Source organism: Gymnoscopelus microlampas, assembly GCF_963454915.1.
Source record: "Gymnoscopelus microlampas genome assembly, chromosome: 3".
Classification (NCBI taxonomy): domain Eukaryota; kingdom Metazoa; phylum Chordata; class Actinopteri; order Myctophiformes; family Myctophidae; genus Gymnoscopelus; species Gymnoscopelus microlampas.
This window is the reverse complement of record NC_139940.1, coordinates 9,853,683-9,871,397: the sequence shown is the minus strand read 5'-3', so window position 1 is coordinate 9,871,397 and position 17,715 is coordinate 9,853,683. Positions and strand designations below refer to the sequence as shown.

Below are 17,715 nucleotides of genomic sequence, written 5' to 3'. Positions count from 1 at the left end.
TCAAAAGCTACTGTGAGTGTATCCTTGATTTACGTTTTTATCAACCAAAATACATATACATCATGAATATATATATATGTGTACATATAGTAGTCAAAAGGATAAAACACAAACTCGATAACTTATTTCCATTGTGGTCGGTCCTTTGAGTACAAATGTAAACTGCGTGTACAGAAAATGTTAATCTATAATAAATCTATTCATACAATTTCCAACTTACAAGACAACAAAAGCAGCACAAGACAACATGATGGGAACTTAATGTTACTAATGTGGAGTAATTGTCCCTTGGAGCCCCCTAGAGGCTACTACGTGCTTACTCCTGGCACGGGTGCAGCTCCCACCAGTGAATGCATAGACCAATTATTTGTTTACTAACGTTGAGACTGGATGCACAGGTGATTGTTTCATGCAATCAATTCTCAACCTGTTGTTTCGGCCCCCTCTTGTGTGTTGGCTAGTGAGGCGCGTCCTAGCAAGAGCTGACACGATATTATACCGTTGTATATGTATTTTGGTTGATAAAAACGTAAATCAAGGATTTAACGGGTTTCATTTGGAGCCAGTATATGACGTTTGGAGCCAGTGTGACGTCGTCTGTTAAGGGGTCTATTGGGAACTAAGTGTGCCATTTTGCCATCTTCAGTCAGCTTTCAGATCAGTGTTTTTCAAGGTGGGTAGTAAATCAACGTTTTATAATAACATAGAGCAGGGGTTTTAAACTGGTGGTCTGTGAAGGTATTGCATGTGGTCCCTGACCATGCATTCAGTCATGTAGGAAAGTGAAGCTATCGTAGACCACAAAGATAGATTAATTTGTACTCAAACAGGCACCTGGATGAGCTGGACTCTGTGCACAAGTGTGGAGAGGACATTGCTTTCTTTTAAAGTCTCTTTTACATTTTTTGATTTTTTAAAATCTTTTGTAGCTAGGTTATCTTTTATAGCTATTGCTAGGTGTTTTCATTGTGGTGTTTCTTTATGTATTGTCTTGTTGAATGTATGCATTGACCTGAGCAAAACAATTTTCCCTTGTGGATAATAAAGACATCTAATCTAAAGACTGATCATTATCAGTGGTCATTTGAGGGTTAGGTTCTTAACTACTACAGAAGAGGATCAGCTCATTAATTTCCACACTCTGTCAAGAGTAGGCACATGTACTGTATGAAACACTCTGAAGTCCTGGATGTGTTATCTGGCACATTTCACAGAGCTTACAGTAAATGTTTATTTACCTATTGCAACTACATATCTCTGACTGCTAGAGTGTTTTTTCCCCCACACTTTCATACCTGAATAATATGTACAGGGCCAGGTTGGAACCAGAAAATGAGGAGACTCTATCTGCCACTATACTTTGTGCAACTGAACTCATGAAAAGACCTAATCTTAACCCATACCCAGACCCAATAGCGGTCTAATCTGAAATCGACTATTTTCACAATGTTTGCCTCTTTCATACGTAATATTTGTCAATTTGGCCAATTTGGTATTAAAAAGGTCTTAAAAGTCATTAAATGGTAACTTTAGAAATGTGCAGATACCCTGTAAACACTTAAAGGCTACTGTGTGTTGATGTATTTACTGTGAGAAAACAATGTTGCACATTAAGCTAATCATCTGGGGACCCCCAAAATAATTTGGGGACGACCCCCAGTTTGGGAACCACTGACACAGAGTGCCTGGTGGTCAAGCCAGTTGGTGTGCAGTGCACGCCATCACATAGGCACACACCTGATTTTAACACCTTGGCCATAACCACCTAACCACCAACTGAAACCAAGCATCCCTATTCTGGGGCCAACATTCGGCGGAAATAGAAGATCTAGAGCATAGGCCTTCAACGGGGGAATCTGTTCGGACTCCCAATGGGGGGTCCACAAGTTACTACTTGGGTGGCCGCCAAATGTTTGTGTGATAGTAACTTTTTTTCTTCTTTTTTTGCATCAACCCTAGCATTCCTATTCTGAGGGGAACATTCGCCTGAAATGCCAGATCTACAAGCTCACAACGCATCACAGCGGTGAAGAGATGGTGGAGGGGAAAAGAGCAGACCAAGTACAGAGCCAAAGGTCAAGTTTAGTAAGTATTGAGGGTTCAAGTGGTTAAATATCTGAAAATACACATTAGCAAAAACATGAATTTACACAACCATGATGATAGTGCTGTATGAAGCTATCTACAAATCAATGAAAATGTTTAATCTGCAACACAATTTTATACATTATGTAGTGGTGGTCCCTGCTTGATCTCTCTCTCAGCTAAGGGGTCCTTGGCCTGAAAAACATTGAAGACCCCTGATCTAGAACTTGTAGATGAGCTATTTTCAGCGATGGGATTTGGTGCAGTCGGAAAAAAGTAGGACCAAGGTTTATATCTACAAGCTCATAGCATTCTCATAGATCTGCTATTTAGAATTTATTTTTCTGGGAAAATTTGTGAAACTTACAAAATATTGGATGAAAGCAGTTAAAAGGTCAGTTCTCTAACCTCTGGCCCATTTAGATGATAAAGCATTAGCCAATTTATTATGTAGTGACATGTCCATACCCCTGAGATTGCATGTTTTGACTTCCGTCAGTGTCACATTCTTTGAATAGACAAAACACTCCCCGAATACATTCTTAGACAAGAATGCAATGAGGGCAATGTCGTTTTTGTTTGGTGATTCAAGGAAGAGTTCATGTCAAATGATTTAGACTCATCTTATTTTGACAAAATTCACACAGAACCAGACAAGGCAAGGCAAGTTTATTTGTGTATCACTTTACAACAACAAGGCAATTCAATGTGCTTTATATGAAACATTAACCACTTAAACCCTGTTGACCGGGGTCCCCCAGGGGTCTGTACTTGGACCCCTCTTTTCCCTCCTCTACACAATGTATTTTATTAAAACAGCTGATCTATAAGCTCACAATGTGTCACAATGCGACCATTGCTTTGCAGGCTTGCAGATCTTCTATTTTTGCTGAATGTTTGCCTATTATGACATGCCCATAGGGACGCTACGGTTCATTAAGCATTGAGACATTAACGCCCAGAGCTTTAAGAGAAACATATTTGAATACAATAAAAACAAAAGTTAAAATAAAACTGAAATAAAATGACAGTGCAGAATTCATGTTTAAAATCCCACAGTAAAAAGCAATGGCAAACAGAAAGGTCTTTAGCTTTGATTGTTGAGTTGTTGCAGACCAGTTGTTGCAGACCAGTTTGATTGTTCCAGATATGTGGTCCATATGAAACTAGAGGCTTGGTTGTAAAGCTGCAAAATGCTTGAGTTAATATAAATCAGAGAATATAAAGTGGACTTTTATGAACACTGTACAATTTGCAATTTAGACTTATCCAGAACCACTTACAAGTGCGGGATCCGAATAAGCACAGTAAGCATGAATTCTACTCGACAAACAACAAAGTCACAGTGCCTAACAATGTAGTGCCTCAAAGAAACGAGGATAAACAATGGACATAGCATCTGTCTAAACAAAACGCTATCTAAATAACATTCTTAACACTTAGATATATCTGCATAGTAAACTATAGCATCTATCAAAAAATGAATACGGTGACAAGAAGGGAGAGTGCTAGGGGGTGAGGTGGAGTCTGAAGAGGTGAGTCTTCACTCAGACTACCGCAGAAAATAGGGAGTGAGTTTGCAGTTCTGACTGAAATGGGGAGTTTATTCCACAGACTGGGAGCCAGGGGGCGGGGGGGAAGAATCTACTTGGTGTTAAGAGTCTACTCTAGGACGTGTGGAGCGCTGTCCAGGGTGTTTTAGGGACGGTTCGAACGAACTTCCTGTGTTAGCTGATCTAAGTGTTGATGTAGGGTTGTGGGGTTGTCTTGAAGGTATGTGGGTTCCATGCCTTTTGGTTGCCTTGCAGGCCAACACCAGTGTTTTGTACTGGCAGCAACTGGAAGTCAATGAAGGCAATACAAAGAATATATCAAAATGTCACATGCAGCTGTCAGATCAGTGCTGGTCAAAGGCAAATAATTGTCACTGATAAATCAACAGCAGGACATGTTGCAATGAAATAGAAAACTGGGTGTTGTGATAAGTTTAGGGAATACAATGTAAAACTGGTTTGTGATAAGTTTAGGGAAGGAAATGTAGAGGTTCAAAAGAACAGGTTTGTGTGTGTGTGTGTGTGTGTGTGTGTGTGTGTGTGTGTGTGTGTGTGTGTGTGTGTGTGTGTGTGTGTGTGTGTGTGTGTGTGTGTGTGTGTGTGTGTGTGTGTGTGTGTGTGTGTGTGTGTGTGTGTGTGTGTGTGTGTGTGTGTGTGTGTGTGTGTGTCTTGACTTTCACCAACAACAGGCCAAGATGTACTGTCAGTTTACTTAGCTGATTGCCCTGGCTTTTCGTTGCGTGCGTGTGTGTGTGTGTGTGTGTGTGTGTGTGTGTGTGTGTGTGTGTGTCACCCCCTCTTTATCTGCTGTCTAAACAGAAATGGGTGAAAGGTCCCTTACAATGGAATTTTACCCAATGTTCTCCTCCTCAACACGAACCAGATGTGTGTTCCATGCATGGGCTGTACCCTCTCTGTCTCTCTCTCTCTCTCTCTCTCTCTCTCTCTCGTCCTCCTCACCCCCCCCCCCCCCCCCCACCCCATTCCTCCTTCTCCTCCTCTCTTGTCCTCTCCCCTTCCCCTTTCATCCCACCCTTTGTTCCCCCCCTTCTTCTTCCTTCCTCAAAAACGCTGTGTGTGTGCCTGGCTCGCCTCATACCGTCTGCTGAGGCCGGGCTAGAAGGATGGACTACGTTGTTCTTCTGTTGGTGACGGCGCTGAGCGCTCTGGCTGGAACCGTGACCCCGCAGACTGCAGGTGGGTTCCTCAAAGGGCTCTGCAACACACACACATAGCACGCACACACACCACACACACACACACACACGCACACGCACACACACACAGGTCTGACGCCTCACGTTCACCATTCACATTGTGACTTCTACTACCAGTGGTTCTCAAACTTTTATATTTCAGGCACCCATCTTAACTCTGACAGTGTACAAATGTATTTTGTATACTGTCTGAGTTACATACGTGTAGGGGTCTATTTAGAACCCCTTCAAGGAACCCTGAGAGTCCCAGGACCCCACTTTGAGAACCACTGTTCTAGACATTTAGAGTTTTTAGCCGACCTGACAGTACCCCTGGCAGTGATGTAGTCAGTGTGCGTGATAGAGACTGTGAATAATGTGATAAAGTTAATTTGTTAAACTTGTAACAGCTGTGCATGGTTCATACTAAACTGGAGTGACTCCCTGTTATAGTCTGGAGTCCAGCAGTGTCTATCTCAAGTGACAGCTAGGCAGGCACCTTGCACAGGAAAACACGGGACTCTTATAAGGTTTTATATTTGTATCTGACACTCTTGTCCTCGTCTTACACTGAGTGAGCAGGTGAGTGTCCCTCAGCATGGAAGGAAGGACATTGGAGAGTGGAGAATCTGGGACCCCATTGTGAAGGGACAGTCACTCGTCTAGCCCACTCCACTGCACCTGAAGATGTACAGTACAATAGTTAGGGGCGTACTACTGGTAGCTGACCGGACTGTGCGTTGACCACATAATGACAACGTCCCAGGTTTGATTCCGACTGCAGACCTGTGATATTAATCTTAAAATGAAAGACTTGCAGTAGCTTAGTTTTCATGAGGTGTTACCATGGAATTGTAGCCTTGATTGTGATGTAATCGTAACAGTCAAGCTTGCTGTAAAAAGCTTACAGTGTGCAGGTGTGTGTGTGTGTGAGTGTTTCGGCAATGAGCTCATATGATCTCCATGTGCATATGTATAGTGTATAGTGCACATGTGTACTTGGGCGTTGGATGCCTGACGCACGTGCCTGCTGTGTCAGAATGATTCTGTTGCACATGTGTTTTTTTTTTAACGGGGGGACCCCCTTTCTGTCTCCCCTTTCTCTCTCCCGACTCCCCTTTCCTCTCGCCTCCCTTTCCCCGAATCTGCTGTACATTGAGGGCGTGCCCCGTGCTGCATACAGTACAAACTGTTTAAGTGTTGTGTTTGATGGAATGCATATGGAGGCCTGGGTTGCATATACAAAAGAGAAGTGTGAGAAATGTTCTGTTTACATTTACGTCGAGTCAAAGTTTACTTGTGCTCCTCGGGGAGCTGTACCAAAGTTGTACAGAGGAAACATAAACAAAAAAAAAAGCAGGGAACGCGAAACACAAGGCAGATGAACAAAATGAATTATAGCTAAGATAATAAAGTGAGATAAAACTAGGGACAATTGAGAGCCTTGGCAAAAAAAAAGGAAAAGGTTTTCAGCATATTCTTAAGCTTAGGAGAGGATTTAGCTGACTCCTTCACTTCAAAGGAGGGAGAGGGAGGCTGCAGTGAAAGAGATACGAAGCAATTACAACAGCCAACCCAAGCAACGAGGTGACTGTGCATGTAACACCAGAGCACTGAGAAACAAAAACAAACTGGCACAATTCAGCATTATAACCCAATCGCTTGAAAAACTCCCCCATTGCACTCTGCAATTAGGATGTTTCACCCTGGCTTCTCCAATGGGCTCTTACTTGGGCTTAGAATCTAACCATTTTAACCCTATATTTGTTGGCCAGGGTCCCCCAGGGGTCTGTACTTAGCCCCTCCCTTTTTTCCCTTTACACCAAATCTAGTCACCGAAAATAGCAGATCTACAAGCTCACAACACGTTCCAACGAGCTTGTGGATCTGTTCTTTTGGACGAATGTTAACCTATTTTCGCCAAATGTTTGCCTATTATGACATGATCTTCGGGTAAGTCTGTCTTGATTTTTTTCTTTTTGTTTCTATTTTCTCTTCTTTTCAACAAATGTAGCTTGTGCAGAGTGTGAGATGTGGCTCTTCTACCGAACCAAAATGGCTTGTTGTTTACATACAGCAGAGAGTTGTTAAAATCCCCCACGTAAATACTAACAAGCCTCATCCGTCTCTGGGTGGCAAATGTTTGCCCCGTGGGCCACCCACTTTGAACTGGCTGGGCCCTCTGAAACGAACACACACACACACACACACACACACACACACACACACACACACACACACACACACACACACACACACACACACACACACACACACACACACTAGATCTCAGCATGGTGAGGTTTTACGAGGGGTTTGGTGAACCAAGCCAAGTAAACAAAAGTGCAATTCCAGAAAACGCGTGATGCTGATGATGTGATGTTATGTGTTTGTGTTTGTGTTTGTGTGTGTGTGTGTGTGTGTGTGTGTGTGTGTGTGTGTGTGTGTGTGTGTGTGTGTGTGTGTGTGTTAGCAGGGACAACAGAGGCCTGTCCCGAGAGGCTGCTTGGGGACGAGAGGAGAAGGACATGTCCACGTCCCTGTAAGACAGACAAGGACTGTGGAAACAAACGCCAGTGTCTCTGTGACGGCCAGTGTGGGCTCAGCTGTGTAGCCCCTGGTAGGTTCAGTGTGTGTGTGTGTGTGTTCTTTTATTTCTATACTTATGAAGGCCAAATGTCCCCACAAGTATAGACGAATTTCAGAAATAGACATGGTGAGGACTATTTTCCTTGTCCTCACAAGAAAAAAATGTTGTTTTATGGTAATTTATCTTAAGGATGTTAGATTCAGGCTTGATTTGACGCGGGCACGTGTGCGTGCGTGTGCGTGTGTGTGTGTGTGTGTGTGTGTGCATGTGTGAGTGCTTTATAGTAAAATCCTCTGTGTTAAATGGACTCTGACAGTGTAAAAATTGACCCAAATGGAACCGTAAGGTCCATTTTTACAATGTCAGAGTTAATTTAACACTGGAGATTTTATTGTGCCAGAGTGTATTAAGTGTGTACATTTCTGCAGCATGGCCTCATCTGTGCGATCTCATTACAAGTGTGTGTGTGTGTGTGTGTGTGTGAGAGAGAGTTCTTTTCGTATGTCGTGAACATCTAAACAATTACTCATGTGTGCACTCACGCTAGTCTCTCTCTCTCTGTGTGTGTGTGTGTGTGTGTGTGTGTGTGTGTGTGTGTGTGTGTGTGTGTGTGTGTGTGTGTGTGTGTGTGTGTGTGTGTGTGTGTGTGTGTGTGTGTGTGTGTGTGTGTGTGTGTGTGTGTGTGTGTGTGTGTGTGTGTGCGCGCATGTGTGTGGGGTGCATACAAAGTTCCCCATATGCATCTATTTGTGGTGTGTGTACGGTGTTTCTCTGGTGACTCTGCACAGAAACAGTGTATTTTTCTCCTCATGTCCCCAAACCCAGCCTGAGCCAGCCCAGTGCTGCTGGCTTCATGCATGGTGGCATGTGAGGACATTCTGCACAGCTGCAGTCAGAGCTATACGAGCTCATTAGTGGCCTGTTAAATGGTCTTGATGCTAATCATTCTAACTGTACTGCAGTCAGTGCAAAGGAACACGAGAAGAACAACACATTGTCAGCTCACATTTTCACCCCCTCTCCCCTCTCCTCCTCTCTCCTCTTCTCTTCTCTTCTCTTCTCTTCTCTTCTCTTCTCTTCTCTTCTCTTCTCTTCTCTTCTCTTCTCTTCTCTTCTCTTCTCTTCTCTTCTCTTCTCTTCTCCCCTCCTCCTCTCTCTCTCTCTCTCTCTCTCTCTCTCCCCCAGGTCGTACATGTCCCTGGCCTCTGCCCTCCGGTCCTGACTCCTCGTCTCGCCTCCTCTCTCCCACTCACTCCTTCTCTGCTCTGCTGGAGGTGCGCTGTGACCCTGGCTTCCTGCTGCCCAACGGCCTGGACGCAACCATCCGCCGTTGCCAGGGCGACAGACAGTGGAGCGGGGACGAGCCTATTTGCACAGGTGGGTTTGGCGGCGGGCGACCGTAACTCTGAGAGCGTACAAAAGGGAACCAAATGGACCCGTGAGGGTCCATTTGGTTCCCTTTGTACACTCTCAGAGTTACAGACCTGTATAGGGGTCCATTTGGGTCCTATAACTATCACTCATTTAGAGCCGTCATTCTCAAACATTAACATTTCAAGGACCTCAATTTAATAATAAAATAAAAAAATCTCTGGGAATCGTATCTACGCTCTAAAATCCTCAGTGTTAAAGGGATAGTTCACCCCAAACAAATCTTATTTTCTATCAATTACACACCCCATGAAGCCTTGAATGAATGGAGATTTCTTTTTAGTTTTTGTCGTATTCCTAAGCCAATAATTTGATGACAGATGCTAATGTCTCCGGTAGGAGACTCAAAGTTGACACTTTGAGTCTCCTACCGGAGCCGCCGCCGCCACCGGTTGGGGGTGAACTATTCCTTTAAGTGTACAAATGTACATTTGTAACTCCTCAACCCCACTTTGAGAACCACTGAGTTGGAGAGCAAGGAAGAGAGAGAGTGTTGTAGCTATAGCCCACTCTACCTCAGGTTTACCGTGGTGCCTAAGTAGAGTACAGTACATATACTGTACGTAAAGTACCAAGCGGTGCAGTATGTGATGTGTGGGTCAAGTGTCAGCTTGTACGTGTGTGTGTGTGTGTGTGTGCGCGCGTGTGTGTGTGTGTGTGTGTGTGTGTGTGTGTGTGTGAACATTTGAAAATGTGTTTCTCTGTGACGTTACATGTGTCTTTTTGAGAAAACCTGCTTGTGTGTGTGTGTGTGTGTGTGTGTGTGTGTGTGCATGCGCATGCGTGCGCGTGTGTGTGCGCTGTGTTAGTCGTCACGTTGCACAGCTGGGACACATGCATTCTCCTCCATCGCCATGGCAACTGAAGCATCAGCTGTTCATGTTGACTATCTGCAGATTTTCGGATGTTTATAACACAGCCGTGTGTGTGTGTGTGTGTGTGTGTGTGTGTGTGTGTGTGTGTGTGTGTGTGTGTGTGTGTGTGTGTGTGTGTGTGTGTGTGTGTGTGTGTGTGTGTGTGTGTTGTGTGTGTGCTTGTAATTACTTGTGAGGACCAAATGACCCCATAAGTATAGAATTTGAGTAATTACTTGTGAGGACCATTTACCTGGTCCTCACAAGAAAAATGGTTGGTTTATGGTTCAAATAGATTTTATTTAGATGGGTTTAAAATGTGAGGTTGGGTTTAGGGTTAGTAATAGAAATTAGGGTTAGAGTTTAGACTTAGAGTTACAGTTACAGTTGTGTGGTGATGTCACACACCGGAAAGTATTGTTGATCTTCAAGCTCACAACGTGTCTGGCTCGCGACGCGTCTTGAGCTTGTAGATCTGCTATTTTTTGGGCTATTATTTCTCCTATTTTCAGCTATTTTCAATGCTGTCGTAAAATGTTTATGTCCTCACAAGTATAGTAAGACATAAACCTGTTTAAGTGTGTGTGTGTGTGTGACCACAAACCCATTGTGTAGGTGTTTGAGTAGGTGGTGTGTACTGTGTAGGTCTGTGTAGGTGTTTTTGTGCAGGCGCATGTGTATGTGCACGTGTGTGTGCCAGAGCGCTCTCCAAAAAAAAGCCTTTCTTTCACAGAGTAGAAGGAGCCCCAGCAGCAGCCAGTAGAAATGGAACACAGTGAAAACCCATTCTAATCTCATTCACACACACACGCACACGCGCACACGCACGCACACACACACACACACACACACGCACGCACGCACGCACGCACGCACGCACGCACGCACGCACGCACGCACGCACGCACGCACGCACGCACGCACGCACGCACACGCACAAAAGTACAAAAGTACCAAAAGGTATTGGCTGTAAAATATACTGCCAATACTTTAAAAAAGTACCCATTAATGCAGAATATCCCAACGTTTTCAAAATCTGTCAAAGCCTTTCAAAAAATAGCTCTCAACTGAGCTTGTAGATCGGCTATTTTTGAATAGCGTAACTTGACGTAAAATAAATAGGGCTTAATGGATTAGTGTATGTTTTGTTATAATAAGCTAAATCTACAATGGGTCATTTCTATTCCTACTATTTTAAAATGTCTTAAACAAGTATACCTGTAATAAAAAAGGAACGGTTTTGGGCATAGGTTCCTCTCGTTTCTCCCCAATTTAGTCGTTATGCCAACTGATTCCTCCACACACACATTTCTGTGTTGTCACTGCTTGTATCCTACTGACTCACCTTGCCAGTGAGGAGCCCCACCGCGAGGAGGACGTAGAGCCTTCGTCCTGCTCCTCCCGCCCAACACTCCCTGCTGGCAGGTGCCACCTCCAGCCCGTAGGAGTACATACAGTGACAAATACCACCCTCCCCGCCCGCCGCCTTCCCGGGCCACTTGTGTTTGTCACGGGGCAGCCTGTGCCCCACACACACACACACACACACACACACACACACACACACACACACACACACACACACACACACACACACAGCGAAGACAATCAAGCTGAGTCAAATGACTAATTGACATCACCAGCTGGATTGGAAGTGACTGTTCAATAGTGTTGTGTTGCATGTTTCCTCTATGTGTACAAATTAAAAAGATTTAAGTAACACACAAGGACTGAAAGGGTTTTAAACATCATTGACAGTGTGTGGAAGTTAAATTATTAGGTGGTCACCTGTCTCTCCTCTGCAGTGCTGGCAATCCTGTTGATTGGAAGGGCCCAGGCACTGTAGAGGAGGAGGGGTGTTTGTTCATTATGTTGGTATTATGTTTTGTCTTATTTAATACTCTTTGAATGAATTGGCACCGGGGAAACGGTTGAATTTTTTTGTCAATTCCTTTATGATTAATAGTAATTGTGTACGATAACTCATGGGCCTTAGTTAGCCAGGTTTGAGTTAATTGGGTTACTGATTGTGGTATGGTTTGCCTCACCTGTTTAAAAGGCATGTATGCTACAAGTGAAGGGCGTTCAGTTTGGCTTGAGGCTAGTCAGGGATAACGTCAGGGGAGAGAGCTGCCCTGTTAGCCTGTTAACAGTATCCTTAAGAGTCCCTGATTTGTTGTTTTCTTTAGATTTAGTTTTCAAGTGTTCATTTCTGTTTCCTATTCTTGAAACTTTGTTTTGGCCCGTCTTTATTTTTAAAGAATTTTTGCCCGGGCTTGCACTGTAAAATCCTGCACAGAATGTTTGTAAAATGTTAAATAAAATACCAGAAAACTGCATTAGTGGACATTATGGGGCCTTGTGCCATCGGGCAACCTTTCAGTGTTCATATAGACGCTCGACAAAGCTGGATTTGAACTGACAACCTCTTCTGTGGTGGGCACTGGCAGGCACTTTACCACTGCGCCACGCCACCCGAACGCACCATTGATTTGCATTATAGCAATATAATAATAATCAGCAGCTTTGCAGTAATACAGCAGCTTACGGACACACACACACACACACACACACACACACACACACAGGGGAACTGGATAATATTTGGGTTCCTCCGCCTGGCTGAATCTCGGTCAATCCTGAAGAGTGTTTGGGTGCGAGCCCAAACCCAGAGACCTGTAATGAAGCTGTGCGAGGCACAAAAGCCTCGCACACAATCCTCTTGATGCTGATAGACAGCCAGTAGGTAGGTGGGATTTCTGTGTGTGTGTGTGTGTGTGTGTGTTGCACATCCTGTACATTTGCGTTTGAGTGAGAGCCGAGCTCCTTCATGCCTGTTGAGAGGCAGTGGGTGGCAGATCCCTGTCAAGAGAGTCAGAGCTGTGTGTGTGTGTGTGTGTGTGTGTGCGCGTGTGCGCCCATGCAAATCGAGGTAGAAAGGTAGCTTTTTTTTGGTAGCCTATACATTCAATCCCTCTGTGTAGGTGGCGGTGTCTCACAGAGTTCTGACATGAGAGTGTGTGTGTGTGTGTGTGTGTGTGTGTGAGAGCACGTAACCCAGAGTATAAGTGCATACTGTACATGTGCACACATGTATGAGCATGTGCACTGTATGTGTGCGTGTGCATGCACATGCATGTGCCTGTGAGCTTGTGTGCATGTCATGTTCATGTATGAATGCATGTACGTGGGTCTGTGTTACTGTGCATGCATGTGCAAGTGTACATGCATGTAGGTGCATGTGTGTGCATATATAGGCTACATACACATATCTCTGTGTGTGTGCGTAGAAACATACGAGGATGCGTGTGTGTGTGTGTGTGTGTGTGTGTGTGTGTGTGTGTGTGTGTGTGTGTGTGTGTGTGCATGTGCGTAGGCGATGGATCACAGTCAGAGAGCTCTCTCTCTCGTTCTCTCTTCCTCACATTGCTGGAGGCCTCGCTGCCTCTCCTCTGCTCTGCTCTCCTCTCTCATCCTCTTCTCCTCTCATCTCCTCACAGCTCTCATCCATCTGAGGCCTGAGATAAGGTCTCCCTCCATCGGAGAGAGCCAAGGACAAGCACACACAGCTCCCGGCTGTTTAGTTTTTTGAAATTGTTTGTGTGTGCGTGCACGTTCGTTCTTGTGTGCGTGTGCGTGTGTGTGTGTGTGTGTGTGTGTGTGTGTGTGTGCATGCGTGCGTGCGTGTGTGTGTGTGTGTGTGTGTATTACGTGAGTGAGACAGAAGCAGTTTGAAAGGCACAGGGAAGAGAGACAGAGATGGAGAGAGATGAGAGAGAGAGAGACGGAGACGGAGTGAAAGGGAAACAGAGACAGTCAGTCAGAGAGAGACAGGGAGATCAGAACGACACTGAGAGAGAGAGAGAGAGAGAGAGAGAGAGAGAGAGAGGCAGAAAGGGACAGTGCACACAGTATGGATGCTCATTGCTCACAGGGTCGGTTGAGGTTTAGCTTAAGTAACTCAGAACAATGTCAGAATATACCTGCTTCCACACGCTGTCATCTCATTAATTCATTTTTGAGCCCTCACCCTTATTGCTGACACACCTGTCCTCTACCATTCTCGCTGTGTGTGTGTGTGTGTGTGTGTGTGTGTGTGTGTGTGTGTGTGTGTGTGTGTGTGTGTGTGTGTGTGTGTGTGTGTGTGTGTGTGTGTGTGTGTGTGTGTGTGCGCGCGCGCACACACTTGTATTACTATAGTTGTGGGGGCCACATGTCCCCACAAGTCTAGTAGAATTTGAGAAACCATCATTGTGAGGACATTTTTCCTGGTCCTCAAATAGTTGTTTTATGGTTTAAAAAAAGATGTTTAGAGCTATGCTTATGATTAGGAAAAGATTCAGGTTAGAATTAGACATTAAGAGAGGTTAGGTTTAGGGGTTAGGGTTGGAGTCAGGGTTAGGTAGGTTATGATGAAGGGTACAGTATGTGAAAACAGGGTTTTAGAGTTATGTCTGATTCATACTTGGTGGTGCGCTGGTGTCATGCACCAAAAATAGCTGATCCACAAGCTCACACAATGCGCCGCTGGCTGCAATGCGTCGTGTGCCTGTAGATCGGCTATTTTCGGCTTTGGAGTTCATGGGGTTAAAATGGCAAAAAAGAAATTTGAATATGGCATGCATAATAATCACCATCCCAAAATGTGTGTGTGTGTGCGTGTGCGTGTGTGTGTGTGTTAGTGTGTGTTAGTGTGTGTTGGTGGGTGGGCGGGTGGCAGCAGCAGCTCAGGGACACAGAGCCAGGCAGGGAGCAAGAGGGTGAGAAGAGAGTTGGAACACAGGTTGTGTTCCTCAGCCAAAACACCCTTTAAACCATTCAATCCGGGAAAGCATCTACATACAAATGTCTTCTAAATCCTAACAGTTTTCTGAAAACACGTACGTCACTATAAAATCAGTGGTTCTCAAAAAAGAAATTGAGAACCACCCCAAGGACCCCCAAAATGATATGTATTTGGTCGCGGTAACCCCCATCTCAAAATATTTCGTTCCCCCAGAAAAGCAAAGATTTGAGTTACAAAATGTTCGCTTTCAAAAAATATATATTCAAAGATTTGCACAAATAATGTTCAGGATTTTTCCAAAAATAGCAGATCTACAAGCTCATAGCGCGGCACTCGGTGCCGTGCTATGAGCTTGTCTATCTGCTATTTTTGAATAGCAAAAGTATAAAAATAACGGCTATAGCTAAAAGATCTAAAACGTCACAGATGCGTTCCCGGAGGATTTAAAGGGTTAATCCTGCACACAACCACCTCATACATTTACACATTCACACTCACACCAAAACCTGCTCATATACCTCATCATGCTCATCACCAGTGCCTCGGGCCAGATCTCTCTCTCTCTCTCGCGCGCAATGTATTATATACATATCTCTCCAGCAGCAGTGTGAGTTATTCATATTTTCCAGAAAACAGTGGTACCAGTGCCAGGTGTTATACAACCACAGATGTAGCTCAGAGAGTGAAAAGCTCTTCACTTTGCTTATCTAATGTTATGTTCCCATCATCGCGGCCCCTATAAACGCAGGGTTAGTTCAGAAACCACAGCGATGTAAGCTGTTTAGGTACACTATAGCGCTGGGTCACAAGAGGTAGCATGACAGATTAGGCTTTCATTTCTCCATCCCTCCCTCCCTCCCTCCCTCCAGTCCATCCATCCTTCCTTCCATACTTCCTTCTTTTCTTCATTCAACGGGTGCAGTAGTGGAAGAAGTACTCAGATATTTTACTTAAGTAAATGTAGCAATGCCACAATATAAAAATAATCTGTTACAGGTAAAAGGCCTGTGTTTAAAATGTTACTTGAGTAAAAGTACAAAAGCATTGGCATCAAAATATACTTAAAGTACCAAAAGTAAAAGTACTAATGTTTTAAAATAGCAGATCTACAAGCTCATAACGCGTTGTGAGTTTGTAGATCGGCTATTTTCAAATAGCCTATTTATAAAAGTGAAGCTGAAGTGGTTAATGTTTGTTTTATAATATAGTAATTTATATCTGCAAAGTAACTCGTAACTATAACATTTTCAAATAATTGTAGTGGTGTAGAAGTAAAAGTATTGCAAATTGGAAATACTCTAGTAAAGTAAAAAGTAACTCAAAATTGTACGTTACTTTCCAACACTGAATGAGTGATTTTCTCTCTTTTTTTTCTTTCTTTCTTTCTTTCTGTGTGCCCTCTCCTCTCCCTCCGTCAGAGGTAATCACAGGATGCTCTGCATGGTTCTGATTGATTTCCATGTTTGGTGAGCTGTGGACAGTGGTGTGTTATGGTTTTCTCTGAATAAACATGAGGCCCGTAATCTGCACTTAACCACTGTCAATGTGTGTCACATAACGCCTGCCACTACAGCTCTGCCACTGTGCCACACTAGTGCCACTCGACTAGAGGGTGAAACCTTTGTCATGCCACCCTGTGAAATAGGATTTTGTTTGTTTGTTTTTATATTCGAACCTGAAATGGATAGTGAGTTGAGCTCTGGTAGTAGAGGAGGCTTTACTCAATTCCATGCTAATCAAACCATTTAGTGAAGCATACACACTGTGGATGGGGCCAGTATCATGCTGGAAGGTTGTACACACACACGCACACGCACACACACACACACACACACACACACACACACACACACACACACACACACACACACACACACACACACACACACACACACACACACACACACACACACACACACACACACACACACACACGCACACACACACTAACGATAGGTGGGAGACATTGTTTGTTCGGGATGAAAGTGATCACTTGTGATTGCATTTAGCATGTCTTCTATGACACTGGTTCTCAAAGAGGGGTCCGGGGACCCCCAGGGGTCCTTGAGGGTGTTCCAGAGGGTCCCCATCAAAATGAGGCACAGTGTAAAAACACTTATGTTAGCCCTTCATTTTTTTAGCTTGCAGGCCGGCTTTTTTCAAATATGAAGACAAATGTAAACCAATGTTCCCCGGCCAAATGCATCGTCAATTTGGCGGTTTGGCGGTTGGCCTTGAGATGAAAAGGTTTGAGAACCACAGTTCTAGGAGGTTAGATGAGTCACCTGTAGAACTGGTGTGGCCGGGCGAACACGTTTGTCATTGTCCGGGTATTGAGAGACATTATGCTTTGTATCTGAAAATGATGTTCTCTTCTCTTCTCTTCTCTTCTCTTCTCTTCTCTTCTCTTCTCTTCTCTTCTCTTCTCTTCTCTTCTCTTCTCTTCTCTTCTCTTCTCTTCTCTTCTCTTCTCTTCTCCTCTCCTCTCCTGTGTTCCTCCTCTCTGTCTCTCAGGAGTCCAGCCCAGTCCCAGTCCCACACCGACCTCGTCCCCAGCCTGTCCCCTGCCCGATGAGGTCCTCAGTGTCTTCAGTGTCCAGGGCAGTGCCGCTGTGGGAACGTCCATCCGCTACAGCTGTCTGTCTGGGTGAGAGACCATACTTTACGCTGTTGAGCGGAGTCCCTCAGGGCTGTATACCAGTGTTGATTTCGTCGACAAATGTCCGTCGACTACTTTTTTTTCACTGACGAAAACTAAATAAAAACGAAATGAAAACTAAGCTACAATGACCAAAACTAAGACTAAATATATAGAAAACAAATAAAAACTAGACTGTTGTTAGGGAAATGTTAGGGAGGGTCTAGTGGAGAAGAGATCCAGTAGTACTAAAAGACGAGTCATTTTATGTTGCGCTCGGGTGTTGCGCTCTGAAAATAGCAGATCTACAAGCTCACAACGCGTCGCGCTGCGACGCGTTGTGAGCTTGTAGATCGGCTATTTTCAGGATGCAACCAAGTGTAAAATCAGCCATTGCGTCCCCATCAAGGCACCGCCAAAATACATTTTAGTCGACTAAATCAACTGTAGATTTAGTCGACTATAATCTTATGATATTTAGTCGACTAAAACTAGACAAAAAGTAAAACATTTCAGATGAAATGAAAAGATAAAATGGATTTTTATTCAAAAGACTGTGATTAAAACTAAATCAAAATTTGC

The 17,715-nt window shown here is 44.2% G+C and overlaps 1 protein-coding gene across 1 annotated transcript in view; it reads left to right on the top strand.

Annotated features, from left to right (window-relative positions):
- The first annotated feature begins 4,748 nt into the window (after positions 1 to 4,748).
- Positions 4,749 to 17,715, top strand: part of ntd5 (ntl-dependent gene 5) — a 23,210-nt gene continuing 10,243 nt past the window's right edge. The window contains exons 1-4 of the mRNA XM_084052734.1: positions 4,749 to 4,835; positions 7,308 to 7,454; positions 8,610 to 8,801; positions 17,010 to 17,142. Coding sequence (XP_083908860.1) covers positions 4,763 to 4,835; positions 7,308 to 7,454; positions 8,610 to 8,801; positions 17,010 to 17,142 — 545 coding nt within the window. The 5' untranslated portion in view covers positions 4,749 to 4,762. The remainder of the gene's footprint in view (positions 4,836 to 7,307; positions 7,455 to 8,609; positions 8,802 to 17,009; positions 17,143 to 17,715) is intronic.